Genomic DNA, 15679 nt, shown 5'->3' on the forward strand with positions numbered 1-15679 from the left:
GTCTGATGTGCCCCATGTTTCTTCATGATAGGTAAACTTGGTCTTTTCAGTAAATATTTCTGCTTGGATTATTTCAGTTCTGTACTTGTACAAGTCAGCAAAAGTTCCTCTAAGTGATTTTAAGAGGTTTGATTTTTGTTGTTGCATGCATGTGTGATTTTTGTTGTTGTTTCATACAATTTGAAGAATAAGCTGTGCTTCAATATGCCTTTCTTGGAAAGCAGAGCAAAAGAGGAAAAAAGACACAAAACAGCCAATAGCGAGAAGTCTTGTTGACCATGGACATCAGAGTCTCCTTTTCCATCTGTCTGAGCCTATTGCATCAAGTTGGAGAGGGTCACAGGAGAATTTAGGTTGGAAGGGATTTTTGGAGGTCATCTGGTCCAGCGCCCTGCCCAAAGCAAGACTGACTTCAGGGTTGACTCAGGCTGCTATGGGCTTTGTCCAGTTTAGTTTTAAATATCTCCAAGGTTGAAAAGTCCACAACCTCCCTGGGCAACACGTGCCAGGTGTTTTCACCATTTAACACTGTGAAAAGTGTTTTCTTTATATCCAGCCAGAACTTCCCTTGCTGCAGCTTGTGACGTCTGGGTTAGATGCCGTACGTCGCACAACACAAATGTTCTCGTGAAGTGCCTCAAAGCAAAAGAGGTTTTTGTCACAGTTCAAAGGCATTAATTGCTCATAGATACAAAAGGCAGTATTATCACTGCTGAAAGGAGCTCTCGTTGTGGCTTTGTGCATTACAGCATACTTCAGCTAGTTTGTTTCCCCAGGGCTAATCAGTGATAGTAAGTGTGTTTCTGATATCTAAAACAACCAGTTCAGGCTTATGTCAGGTATCTTTATAGCTTTAAAAGTCCTAATACAAAAGTAATTTGTCCAAGACAAAAGTAATTCGTCTAAGATTAATGCAATTAGAACTCTGGTATCTAAAAGTTTTTAACAAAATACTAGGAGGGAGCTAGAAGATTTTTTCATACTGTGAACTATAAAATCATTTGTATAGGTGGTATTTTCTTCTAGTTGTAGAATTTTGGTGCTAATGACAGGCTATTTTGTTCCTCATTGTGGATACTTTTTTAAGAAAATAAATGGAATTATCTTGTCATCTAGTCCTTCTAAGATTTATCAACACGTAACTGAAATAAAATGACACTTTTAATAAGAAACAGACTGTTAAAATAATGAAGCACATTGCCTAAAAAACAAAGAATGCCACAGCTAAATTTTTAGGAGAAAGAGAAGAGTTTTGTGGTTTTGAGGATATTTAATAGATTATAGATATTTAATAAATTGTCCAGTATTCCATGGCAGAGCAAAGCCACACTCTCATAGCGGGGTTAGTGAGACCTGTCCAGTCCAAAATGAATACTAGAGTTGTTTTAAAGTATCATTAGGTGGCCACTTTGTGAAAATTTGCCTCAGAAGAACTATTTTTGTCAGGAAACCTGTGTATCAAGTTGGCTGGTTTAAGCCTTACTATTATTACTATTACTATTACTATTATTACAACAACATTGTTTCTCCTCCCATATAATGAAACTCACTAGACATGAAAAAAAATATTCACACAAAATTTGCATTCTGAAACTGATTTTGTAAATAGTCCATCCAGGAAAAACAAGCAAATGATAAGAGAGGTCAAGAGAAATAGTTGGACCACTTGATTAAGAGACCAGGTTTCAGTTCCTTGTCTCTTCTGCGTGGCTTTCCTGGCTGATCTTGCTCAAGTCGCCTGAAGCTCAGAGATTAGAGGGCAGGTACAGGTGTGACAGGTACTGCTGAACCCAGGTCTTGGTGCGCCTGGCTGCAGCTGAGCTAACCTGCTGGGTATGAGCCGGCATCAGCAAGGTTTAACGGCCACAAATGCGTCCTTCTAACTCATAGCTCCCATCGTGTGCTTTGTCTGTGGTGCCCTGTTAGTCAGTCTGGTCTTTTCCACAGCTGCCATCTGGGCAGGGCGTATGGGAAAGTTGGACTTCTTTCAGGCGAGAGTCTCAGGTCACTCTCCAGGGAAATTACCAACTTGCAGACTTCTATAATCACCCTGCTGGTATCTGAGAACACTTGGTTCTTTTTAAGGCTTTTACTTTAAAATAAAAATTTGTTTTGCATAAAAACAGTACATTCGTTGTTTTCCACATGGAACAGAAATCATGGTGAAGCCCTGATCATATTAATGTATTCCATTATAACAAAATACCAGACAGTCTGACCTAAATTGACATAAATAAATGAATCTGTAACAGTCTGACCTAAATTGACATAAATGAATCTGTATTAGTCTCTTTTCGTCTGATAAAATTTATCCATGATACATATCATCCATAATAAATTTATTTAACTACCATCATTGTATCTCAGTTCTAAAGAAGACACAAAACTACAGTGACGTTCTCATTGGTGAACTTCATCCTTTTTCATATCAAGAAATATACTGTACTGCATATTGCTTTAAGAGAGCCATTCCCCAAGTGGGATCCCTAGGCTTCTGTGGGGTCTGGCGTTAAGGTAGAGGGCTGTATTTCAAATAGCAAGAAATCATGCTGGGGATGGGGGTCTGTGCAGCAATGCATGTTTTCAGTATGCAAAGGATTTACTATAGTGTGCTCTTCACATTTGCTATGAAGACCTGGCATCAGGTTGTGTAGGAAGGGATGAGGATGCGGTGTGCACCACAGTATATGTCTGCGTTGTTGCCCATCTTTTTTTTTGTTGCCTTCTTTTCCTGTTGAAGAGCTGTATTCTTTAGGAAGAAATTTATGTAGGGAGCTGGATGAGAAATAGAAGGACTGGAAAACTGAGTCAATGCTAGAGGGGTCAATGGTGTGAGAAAATTCGGGAACACCACTGATAGCGTATAACACATGCCACTTTAAGTTAAGAGCTTGCTTATATGAGTAAAACCTTATGGTAAGCAAAGAAAGCAACTGTCATGCAGGTACCTGTAATCTACAGACAAGAAGACTAAAATGTTACCTCCAAACTCACAGAAATTGGACTGCAGAGATACAGCGGTTCCTTGTGGCAGCTGTTTAACTGACCAGAGTGGCAAAGTTTTACTTCAGCCTGTGAAGCAACACCAACCCATCATGTACATAGAAAGTCAGATGCCCCTGTGTTGATTTGGACTTGACAGCAGTTGCTTCTGGGTTTTTAGACCTTCTGCCCCATTTTCCACAGCTCTTTCATTCCAAACCTTTTAGCCCAATCATTAGCTAACAAAAAACATGTTAGAAAAATAACTTCAGTGAAAGTAGAGTGGTCATCATTAGCCTAGTAAGCTTGTCTCAGTAATATCCTAGAGCAATGCATTTCGCTGTTTGATGATAGACAAGTTGAAAACCATTCACTTTCATTGTTTTGAAATGTGTACATCTTGTTAATTTTTACCCTAATTTATTTTTGTGCTGCTACAAAGACTAATAAGTCAGTAAACCTCATCCTGTCTTTGCTCTGCAAGTTTTTAATCTATCTGTGTTCCTACCACTCCTACCATCAACGGTCAGTCATGCTCTTCTGTAATACCACTTGCAAAACATCTGATGTTCTAGTTCTTACATTTTAACAAATTCCATTCAGGAGTTGCCTGATTAAGTGACTCTTTGGCCTCTTTCTTCTCCTTCAAAGTCTGCATACCTGCAGTATTGCCATCATTTTTAGAAGCTCTACCTGCTATGCAAAACTGATATCAGGATTGAAATGCCTAAATTACATGGTTTCTAACTTTCATTGCATGAATTTTTCAATCTCGTAACTTGTAATATGGAGAAAAAAAATTACTTTTATCATGGTTTTGTGCTACCAGGTTTTCTTTATATACTGCATAGGGCTATGGGAGGTGAATAAGTTGTCAGAGTACTGTGTTCCAAAAAAAATTATCAGTGGGTATAAACATTTCAGAGATAACTGTGAGGTGATCCTTGGTTTTGCTTCAGTCTGTGCTCTGTATCAGCAGGCCAATGAAATGCAGTTAACACCAGTGCATGCTACATGAAGGCAGATTATTTCATGTTGAGAAGTTTGCTGCTATCACCTATTGTCACTGCATCTATTCTGGTGAGAGCTGGTGTGCCAGCAATTGGCATAAAAGTCTTCAGTCAGCGTCTCTTTATCTCTAAGGTGATACAGGTGACTTTTTAGTATTTTATTTTGCTTTTGTTTTACGTAAGATGAGTTGGATTTTCTTCTTTGGTCTGGGACAGGCAGCTGTGCTGAAATCTAGTTGGGAATTTAGAATTACGGGTTTTTTTATACAAAGCTCTGGAGTTAGTAGCTTGATGAACAGATGTAGCATGTGCATAGTATGCTGGCAGGCAGCAAGGTTCTCCTCACGCGATCAAAACGCTTCCACACATCTGACAAGCTTTTTTTTTAGCAGTGCTTGCCCTGCTAGGGCTTGTCACATGGACAGCATATGGGAAAAAATATCACTGCTACTTTTATGTTTAGTGCCATCATCATCTCTGACTTTCAGTTTTGTTGTCAGAGGTAAGCAGCTGTGGTCTTCTGATAATCAGTTGTTTCAACTGTTTTTCTTCTTCTCTAGTAAATTGATTATCTTCTCTCTTTCCAAGGCAGTCTCTCCTTATTGCATTCTTTTGGCAGCCAAAATCCTTGGCTAGTTCTTTGCTGTCACCTTGAGTCAAACATAAATATTTTATGTTTTTCAGACTTTATTTGTGATACAAATGGGGCTCTGATTCTTACCAGAATTGTTATTTTAGACTATTACCATGATATATTCTCTGTCTGCATGTTGTCACCACTGGATATGCTTTTACTGACCAAATATGAATGACTTCCTCTAAGCTAGTAGCCCTACACTCCCTGTGTTTCTGTCCATTAGTGGCAGCTCCTTCTAGCCTATCATTCATCCTAAAAGCAACTTTTCACTTTTCACTAAGCAACTCTCATTCTAAAAGTATCTTTTCTTTCTGTTGTTAAGAGATTAGTGTGATGGCTCAACTGCAGATGTCCACACTGCAGTGACGTTAAAGTGAGATGAATCTCACAGCTTCTGTCCAAAAAGGAGCAGTTTCTGCAATGCCTCTCAGCATCTCTTTCCTGCTCTCTCCTCTGTTGTTACATGTCATTGAAGTACTCCCTAAAGCCACCCAAACCTGCTTTTCAAGCAGTGTGGCTCAGCCACAAAAAACCTGTTTGTATCCTCTTGTTCAAGCTTAAAGTGAGTTTCTTTGATTTACTCCTAAAGTGAATTAAGCTAAATTGAGTTAAAGCTGCTTGTAATTCTGCCTGGGTCTGCAAGCAGAAGTACAGCAGTGTTGTGACTAATCCACCTGAAATTTGCACCTTCGCTTCATTTGTTGTCCTGCCCACTGCTCCGTCATTCAGGAGTGCTCAGTGTTTTAACAGGTCTGGTCTCTGGCAGATCAGATGCTTGAACTGAATACCAATATATTGTAGTTCAAGCCATAATGATTAATAACTCATTTTCTTCTCTCTGGTACAGATCTGGTACTACACAAACAGCATTTTTAGTGAAGCTGGGATCAATCATGAAACAATCCCCTATGTTACTCTAAGTACTGGTGCTGTTGAGACTGTGGCTGCTGTTTTTTCTGTAAGTATGGTTATAAAAATCCACTAAGATGCTTGGTATTTAAATTGTTGATTTTATTTCCTTATACAGGTTAAAATATAATCAGAATAGTATATTGAGGATTAAGTGTAGTTGTTGATAAAGCAATTGAAAATATTAGTTCTAAGTTTAATCGTAAGCCCAGTTTTGTGGCTTGGAATTTTTTTTTAGTTTTACTCACATAAAAGGAGCATAAAAAGTTGATATATCCTGAGGTGCTTTGTATGAGTGAAAAGAAAGAAGGCAGGAACAGCAAGGCCTGAAGAATGTCAAGTGATAATTCATAAATTATTTGACCTGGCAGAATGTCTTTAACTAGTAGCAGTTTATTCACATCTCAGAGCCTTCTTGTGTACCTGCTTGGAAGCCATTTAAAAATATGGGAATAAATGTTTGTAACTGTCGTGGTTTAGCCCCAGCCGGCAACCAAGCACCACGCAGCCACTCACCCACTCCCTCTCCCGCAGTGGGACAGGGGAGAGAATTAGGAAAAAAACTCATGGGTTGAGGTAAAAACAGTTTAATAGGACAGAAAGAGAGAAAGAAACAACAGTGATAACAACAATAATAATACCGACAAAGGAATGTACAGGAACAAGGGATGCCCAATACAGCGATTGCTCACCACCCGGCGATCGACAGCCCGTCCCCGAGCAGCGATTTCCGCCCCCCGGCCAACTCCAGTTTATGTACTGGGCATGACATCGGTTGGTAGGGAATATCTCTTTGGCCAGTCTGGGTCAGCTGTCCCGGCTGTGTCCCCTCCCAGCTCCCCGTGCACCCCCAGCCTGCTCGCTGGCAGGCCAGCACAAGAAGCTGGACTATCCTTGACTGCTCAGCAACAACCCAAAACATCAGCACATTATCAACATTTTCTCATCCCAAATCCAAAACACAGCCTCACACTAGCTTCTGTGAAGAAAACCAGCTCTATCCTGGCTGAAAGCAGGACAGTATCCACCCCTTATTCCATACCATTTACGTCATGCCCAGGTCCTACACTTTTCAATACATTCCAATTATTCATTATTATTCTTCCTGTCTTTTAATATATACACACAGATATCACTTTCTTAGTCCATGGGCCATCACTTTAAAATGTCTGTGGAGTTCAGTCAGTCCATGACTCTGGGCTTCATCCATCATAGCAGTCTCTCAGGGCAGGGGAGATTGTATGTGGTGTTGGATTGTCATCTGGCACGGTCCATGTCCATGATCTGCAGGTCGAAGATGTCAATCTCAAGGGAATTGTTGGGCACAAGCTGCTGAAGCCAGTTCTGGTTCCATCACTGCTGCACATTGCTTGGTTTCACTGAAGCTCATTCTTCATCAGTCTGGGTGATTCTTACTGTAATACCATTGATATGGTAGATAGCAACCATAGTAGTAATGACATACTGTATTGTGTAACAATTAGCTTAATACAATTCAAATCATTGACTATTTTCACCTAAAATCAAATCTCCTTGAGATACATGTTGGACTTCCCCATCCTTCCACATTACCCACCAAGTGCACCCAGGTCCCTGGGCAAAGGCAATCCCATGAATGGGTTTGCCTTTGCCTGAGGCAGGAGTAACCCAGACTGTCTTCCCCAGCATATTTCTCACATGCACCACAGGGACTTTATCCCCTTCTACAGTACCTAAAAGTTTTGATTGGGCAGGGCCGGCTCTGTTAGTAGATCCCCTAGTGTTGACTAACCAGGTGGCTTTTGCTAAATGTTTATCCCAATGTTTGAATGTCCCGTCACCCATTGCTCTCAGTGTAGTCTTTAACAGTCCATTGTATCGTTCAATTTTTCCGGAAGCTGGTGCATGATAGGGGATGTGATACACCCACTCAATGCCGTGCTCTTTGGCCCAGGTGTCTATGAGGTTGTTTCAGAAATGAGTTCCATTGTCCCACTCAATTCTTGCGGGGGTGCCATGTCGCCATAAGACTTGCTTTTCAAGGACAGTAACCCAGCTCGTTGGAAAAGCAAGCCAGCCACTAGAGCAAGGTTATCCCGTGTTGTGTTAAATTCTGCTATATCTCATTCACCGAGGGCAAGGAGACCTCCTTTCATAACACGTGAGGTCCTGAGCAGGTCGTGTACCTTTGCTTGTAGAGGAAGATGTTAAAAGAAAAAATTACCCGTGCACTTTTTTTTTTTCCTATATCAAAATGGAAAAATTGAGTAGGAAAAAATATATACTAAAAGAGCAAGCTAAACCTGAAAGTTTTAGTAGGTGAATACACGATTAATTGCTAAAGGAAATACATTTCTATGTGCACTGCAATAAATAAGAAACAATGGAGACGTCTTTGGAATGAAAAGTTGCAAACAAGCCAATACTCTTTCCTTTCTTTGTCAGATTTTTTTTCTTATCTTCATATATTCTATACCAACTGTATTTGCACAATACTGGACACACCAGACAAGCATTTTTAAATGTCAGAAGAATGGTTTTGGCAAAAAAAAATCCTTTCCAGTGGCAGAGCAACTGCTTATGACCTATAAAATGTTAAACTAAATCTAGCCATCAAGTATATTTTCTTATAGTCTAGGACATAAGGACTCTCAAAGGTCACAAAGATCTTCTTCTGATCTTTGTGAATTTCCATAAATCTATTTTTGGGTAAACCATCTTTTTTCTTTTTAATTAAATGGACATTCTTTTTAATAGGTGGAAATAATGAAGTATGGAAATCCCTACCTCTTACAAATTCTTTTTTGTGATAATGCAGAAATGCTTCTTTGTTTAAGATACATGTAATAATAATAATAATTCTGCCAATGATTTCAGTGAAGAATACACTTCTCTCTTGTGGAAACAGATGAAAATTACATAGTGATGATTCCGTGATATTAAAGCCATTCTGTAAATAGGGTCTGTCATCTTTTCAGTTCCTTCTGTGCTATCAGTTTGTGGGGCTTATTCAGAGCACACTGTTCATACATAATGAGGTGGATGTGTCTGCTCTGGTTCCTGGTATGTGTGGTAACTTTTTTCATGCCCAAGAGGAGTATTTTTAATACTTTTTCTGTTTAAGCTACATGCTGTGTCTCTGGAAATGCTGATATATTGATACCTCCGCTCCCTTCAAATTTGCTCTTTTCAATTCCAGACAAACGCTGCTTTGTAGGCTTAACTTTATTTCAGTAATCTTCATAAATGTTTCATTACTCCTGTTTGAAGGAACAATAACATGAATTTGTTTTTTCAGTTGAAGGTTTTGCAGCTTCTCAGTTGTAAAAGTAAGTTCCTCTAAATTTTTTTCATGCCTAGAACTGAGGTGGGGGATTTTATCCCACCTACAAGCTCTCAGCTGCTCTTTTTGCCTTTTTTTTTTTTAAATGTATTTGACAGCATTAAATATTAAGTCAGGTGTATATGACTTATGTACTACTCAGAGGGAAGAAAGGCAGAAGCAGGAGAGAGCGAGGGGAGAACTTAATTTTGCGGGTATTTTTTTCTATATTGTGCTTGCTAGCAGAAACCCAATTTTACTAACACTAAATTCCAGGATCTCGGTAGATACTCCTATCAGTAATAGAAGTGAAGGGTTTTTTTCTTGTAAATGAAATAGCTGTTGGAGAGGTCCACAATGAAATCATGTACTATTTCCAATTGTTATGCATATGTTAGCTGGTCATGAGACTCTCTGCCTCAGTAAGAATTCTTGGAGTTCATCCATTGATGAGCCCCATATGAATGCTAAAGGAAAAGATTGAAAAAGATAATTTGACAGAGAAACAAAATAATATTTAGGAGATAAAATATCATTAAAACTGTGGAAAAATGTGAAAGTCTCCCTTTAACATGTCTCTTGGGAGCAGCAGCATAATAGTAATATTTGATGTGGTCCTTGAGGAAAGGCAAACAGTATCCCATTCTTCTTAGAGCTCTCTGTTGCCTCAGATCACTTGGTATGTCTGCTAGTAACATGCTTTACCTATAGCTCCATCCCTCTTCCTCTCAAGCAAAAGCCACATAAATGAGACATTGAAAAATGAAATATGTGCATCATCATTTTCCTGTCATTTATATGATGTGGCTGCAACTCCTGCTTACACCATCACTTCCCAGTTTACTTCATGAAATATCTGTGTTGTAGTGTTGCCTGCTTGGTGCTATGGCTTCTCTCTGGGGAGACAATACAAACTTTCTGTATGTTTTTTGGTTAATTGTAGACTTTTCCACCCATTGTGCTGAACACAGATTCAGTTAGAGGACTGGCTAGACAAGCTATTTTTTAATGAGAGTGCCATTAATTTCAGTTTGCTTCTGAAGAAGTTTGGTATCTTCGCTTTGAAGCAGGATGGAATATACCTAAATAATTCCCTGGCAAACGTGTTTATTAGAAGTCTATTCTTTAAATTCTACAATAAGGGGACTCCAGAAGCTTAGTTATTATTTAGCAGGATTAGTTACTGTGGCCTTTTTGTAATTTTTAGTAATTGAGGTTAATTTAGTTTAGTTGTTGTCTTACTCTTAGCAGACAGAAAGAACAATTTGCCAGTGCCTTTCTTTGACAAGGAGACAGAAGTAAATATGTCCTCCTCCCCTCTGTGAAACCACCGTAGAACAAAAGGGAATGTTGCTCAAATTAAGCATCCCACATCCCATTTTGCCATCTGGGGCATCACATTTGGTCTTTATATAATGTTCACAGAAAGAGACTAGCTATGACTATATTGAGAAGATCATGTCTTAAGCATTTCCAAAAAGGTGATGCATCAAGGTGTTACTAATGTGCCTTCCAAAGCCTGTGGCAGAGACAAGCTGTGTGAAGCCTGGAATGAGTTAAAATATAATTCAGTAGTAGACCACAAAGGACTGTAGGAAATCCTTTGCAGTATCACACAGAAGTCAAGGAAGCCAGCTTTCTTAGGTGAGGTTATGTTATTCTGCTTTGGGATGTCATGAGAAAGGGCTCTTAGGCTTGTTCTGTGTTTCTTTTAATTTTAATAGATCTTAACCTACAAGAAGGGATTCCCTGCTGAGGGCATGACACATCTTAAAACAAGGGTACTCCTGACACTTCAGTAAGTGTCCTCATCCCTAACACGTTTCCTCCATGGTGTCCAAAGGCTAATGCAAGATATTTTCATTGAAACTCTGTGGCTCCGCTAGGGTCAAAACAGGAAGAAATACGTTCCAGTGACAGCCAGTCGTAGCAAGTGGAAAAAACGGGGTGGCAAATACTTTAATCTCAAGGGTTCTTAGGAAGTTTTGCTATAATCTGATTTTTAGTAAGATTTTTAATGTAGTCCCTTGTGACGTTGTTCACACTAGGTGACAAACCTTCACCTACCCATAATCTCCAATAGGCTGTAGCAGAGGAGAGTGCAAAAATGGGGAAAACGTGGCATATTCCCCTTTTGCGCCTCTCACCCTGACAAGCTGTTGTTCAAGGAGTACCAGAATTAAAAGTTAATATTTTGTCCTTTAATAGCCTGGATAGAATTTTTTCTTTGAATTTGTCCAGTTACTTTTTAATTTTTGTATGTTTTTGAACCCATGGCATCCTATAGCAGTGAATTTCACCGTTTTTCATACATATTGTATGAAAAAGTCCATCATATTGTGATAAGAGAATATAAGATACTGTAGAGTGGGCTGGATGAAATGATGGATGCTCAGCTAACTGCAAAACTATTCTTAGAGAGTAGCTATCAACACTTCACTGTCATACAAAAAAATACCAAGTGGGATTCTGTGCTCATTTGTCCTGGCTCAATTAATCATAAAAATATCCATTAATAATATGGGAGTGGTAACAGAGCCTTTTACAGTCAACTATGTCATTCAAATTCTCCAAAGGGAGAAACTCAGAAGTGTTTGCAAGAACTATGGACGATCATAAGAAATTGGACATGTGGCCTGGAATTGGTAGGATGAAATTCAGCAAGGAAAGGCACCCAGTACAGCACTTTGGGAAGGAAAAAAATCATATGCACAAATACAAAATGTCATGTGGAACCATGTCAAAAGGCTTACTGAAGTCAAAATCTATCATGTTTTTCATTTGCTTTCTATCAACTTAGCCTCCTCCCCAACAGCGAAAGAAGTCACAGTGACCTGCACTGAGAAAATCTGTTTTGACTGTTCTTATCACTTTAGTCTCCTCTAGGTGCTGTCAGACTACTTGATCGGTTAATAATTCATCCTAGTGTTTTGGGGGGATGAAAGCAAGACCCTCTCTTCCTTATTCCTGTGTAACAGAAGTGCTCCATCTGCCCAGATCTAGCATGCTCAGATATTGCCATCAGCTCACAAGATTTCTGGGATTTTTATTAATCATCATTATGAAAGCCTCATTTTAACTATTAAATTGTGAGGTGGCAAAATAGTCTTTAGTCAATGTGCTACTGCATATTGATTCGAGGGAAGAAGTTACCTGGCACTGAAGACCATTAATTTTATCCAAGAGAAATATTTATGCAGCTCATCATCTATAATGTTTAGAAGCCATAAATAGTTGCCTATATGAGCAAACAGTTGGCTTCCAAAATTGCCTACCACACTAATTTGTTTTGCCGATACAAATTTCAATTGCTTTAATTTTTAGATGATTTACATACGCTTTGCTCAGTCCTACGAAAGCACTGCTAAGTATGTCTAATAAGTGAAATCCAAAAAAATACTTGGTGATTCATTTGGAATACAACATACTGAATTCTTTTAGATGCAGGGAGTTACTCATTACTCACTAGTCGAAAATTCATCCTCATTTCTTATCTCGAATGTAAATGTGGCAATATTTACAGACCAAACTTCTGAGTGGAAGATACTCATATTTATGTCATTGTATTGGGCAAAATGTGATCAGAAAGAATCATCAGTACAAAAACGAGATACTGACCAAGCAGCTTCACAGACCATGGTATTTGTTGGCAGCCAGAGTGCATGTGGGCACATTTTCACTGCAGGGTGAATCGCAGAGTGAGACTGTTAGTACACGCTACCTTAATCCACGAGTGATCAATGGGATCGCTTCTAGACTAAGACATTATTCCTTCTTAATCATTTTATTACACTTGGACTGTTGGAGAGTGTACTGGTTTTGGCTGGGATAGAGTTAGTTTTCTTCGTGGTAGCTAGTAGGGGACTGTTTTGGATTTGTGCTGAAAACTGTTGATAATACAGGGATGTTTTCGTTACTGCTGAGCAGAGTCAAGGCCTTTTTTGCTTCTCACTCCCCCCCACCAGCGAGGAGGTTGGGGTGCACAAGAATTTGGGAGGGGACACAGCTGGGACAGCTGACCCCAACTGACCAAAGGGATATTCCATGCCATATGGCATCATGCTCAGCATATAAAGCTGGGGGAAGAAGAAGGAAGCGGGGTACGTTTGAAGTGATGGTGTTTGTCTTCCCAAGTAACCAGTACATGTGATGGAGCCCTGCTTTCTTGGAGATGGCTGAACACCTGCCTGCCCATGGGAAGTGGTGAATGAATTCCTGGTTTTGCTTTGCTTGCATGTGTGGCTTTTGCTTTACCTATTGAACTGTCTTTATTTCAACCCACAAATTTTCTCACTTTTACCCTTCCCATTCTCTCCCCAGTCCCACAGGGGGGGCAATGAGCGAGTGGCTGTTTCATGCTTAGTTGCTGGCTGGGGTTAAACCATGACAGATAGTTGAAGATTGTATGTGTTGAAGTAACCATAAAGAGCCTTCCAAAAGCCTCCTTATGAAGGTCTACCTTACAAGGCCACTCCTAAGACCCAAGATATAGTGGCTTAGAGACTGCATTTATGTAGTACAAACCCTTCTGCAGGACATACTCAGATATTGAAAGTTTTAATGACATATCTCCTGCTTTTGAGTATTAAAAAAAAAATTGGGTTTGAGTGGTTTCTTTCCTAATGTATTCAAGATGATCTGCATCAAGGCATTCAAATACCACCATTAGAAAATAAAGCACCAACCATGGTAATCTGTCATAAATCAAGGTCAAGATCTAGTCTAGCTTTTATAATATGAACATGACACAAGACAAAACTTAATGCTTTTAGAAAATAAATCATCAACACAAGGAGCTTTGCTTCAAAAATATCTACAATTTACTGCAGGGACATAATGGGAATAAGGTAATGGGAGGGTTTTGTGCTGCCCTAAGCACTGTTCCCAGGCACTGCTGAGACAAAAGCAGCTGGCTAGAGTGTATGCCTGCATGGGCTACATCTTGGTCATGCTGGTCTGGCAGGCATTGAGTATGGACACCCTCTTGTGAATAGAAAATTTTGCTGCCAAGTGAAGCTGATTAAGGATGCTTTACTGCAAAATAGTTCAGACTGAGCTTGAAAACTTAACAATCAGTTCCACCCTTTGCTGATAATAATCCCTAGCCTGTTACGTACAGAAGATGTGTAGGATCTTATCCTGTCATGGCATTAACACAGACACAGGCAAACTGATGTGAGAACCAGGGTAGGCAAAGATTTATTTAAGGCTTGTGCTTATGTGGTCAAACTTGGTGGTAGGCTTCTAAATTCAAGTTTGGGTACTTAAATAAAATAACCTCTTTCTTTGTTTTACAACTGTATAATTCCTACAGTAGACAGAATCACAGAATCATTAAGGTTGGAAAAGACCTTCAAGATCATCAAGTACAACCGTTAACCCAACCCCACCATGCCCACTAAACCATGTCCCAGAGTGCCACGTCCACACGTTTTTTGAATGCTTCCAGTGATAGTGACTCCACCACCTCCCTGGGCAGCCTGTTCCAATGCTTGGCCACTCTCTCAGTACAGAAATTTCTCCCAATATCTAATCTAAACCTCCCCTGGTGCAACTTGAGGCCATTTCCTCTCGTCCTATTGCTGGTTACTCGGGAGAAGAGACCAACACCCACCTCACCACAACCCCCTTTCAGGTAGCTGTAGAGAGCAATAAGGTCTCCCCTCAGCCTCCTCTTCTCCAGACTGAACAACCCCAGTTCCCTCAGGCGCTCCTCATAAGACTTGTTCTCTAGACCCTTCACCAGCTTCGTTGCCCTTCTCTGGACACGCTCCAGCACCTCAGCATCCTTCTTGTAGTGAGGGGCCCAAAACTGAACACAGGATTCAAGGTGCGGCCTCACCAGTGCCGAGTACAGGGGCACAATCACTTCCCTACTCCTGCTGGCCACACTATTCCTGATACAGGCCAGGATGCTGTTGGCCTTCTTGGCCACCTGGGCACACTGCCGGCTCATGTTCAGCCGGCTGTCAACCAGCACCCCCAGGTCTTTTTCTGCCAGGCAGCTCTCCAGCCGCTCCTCCCCAAGCCTGTAGCGTTGCATGGGGTTGTTGTGGCCAAAGTGCAGGACCCTGCACTTGGCCTTATTAAACCTCATGCAGTTGACCTCAGCCCATCGATCCAGCCTGTCCAGATCCCTCTGCAGAGCCCTCCTACCCTCCAGCAGATCAACACTCCCACCCAGCTTGGTGTCGTCAAATGCATATATGTAAAAATATGAATCAAAACCAATTTGTAACCCTACGTCTTCTGTTCCTCTTCTTTTCCTGGGTGGAAGATACTACACATTGTGTCATAAATAGACCTGACAGTGATATAAATGTGATTATCCATTTTAATCCTGAAATTTCAAATGGAAATAACACAGAGTTAACTAGTCACATTAAGTCTGAATCCAGACATACAGTCATACTCAGACCTATATCCAAAATACATGAGGAAAATGCGTGGCTACTCTTGACGTTAGCATATAGATCAAATTTCTTTATAGAGCTGAGACATCAAGAAAATCTAATAGAGTTTTCTTAGCATAATTTGAGGCCAGAAAATAAGTAGGGAACAGCATTCAGTGGCCTCCAATTTGGGCTGCAGAAGTCGCTTACATATTCATTTTATCCAGAGAAGCTTGTCTGATCTTCTTTAACGCACTCTGCTTGCATTATGTCAGCCCTGGTATCTGCAGCTGACTAAAGAGAAGAGATTGACATTTGGTTTTTTAACTTTATTTGCAAATGTTTCCTGCCAAACAAAAGTAAGTCGTGTGAACTGTTAACTTAGTTTGCATATCGGTTGCCTTATTATCACCAAACATTTCTGTTCAGAGAATTTTGGTTGCAATAT

General features: G+C 40.1%; 1 protein-coding gene across 2 annotated transcripts in view; it reads left to right on the plus strand.

The window, feature by feature from the left end:
- Window positions 1-15679, plus strand: part of SLC2A9 (solute carrier family 2 member 9) — a gene marked incomplete at both ends in the record, with an annotated part of 112427 nt that overhangs the window by 52699 nt on the left and 44049 nt on the right. For both annotated transcript variants that reach the window (XM_081999737.1, XM_081999736.1), the window contains one exon: window positions 5477-5587. In XM_081999737.1, the coding sequence (XP_081855863.1) occupies window positions 5477-5587 (111 nt within the window). The remainder of the gene's footprint in view (window positions 1-5476; window positions 5588-15679) is intronic.

Source organism: Phaethon aethereus (genome assembly GCF_964289735.1).
Source record: "Phaethon aethereus genome assembly, chromosome: 4".
Classification (NCBI taxonomy): domain Eukaryota; kingdom Metazoa; phylum Chordata; class Aves; order Phaethontiformes; family Phaethontidae; genus Phaethon; species Phaethon aethereus.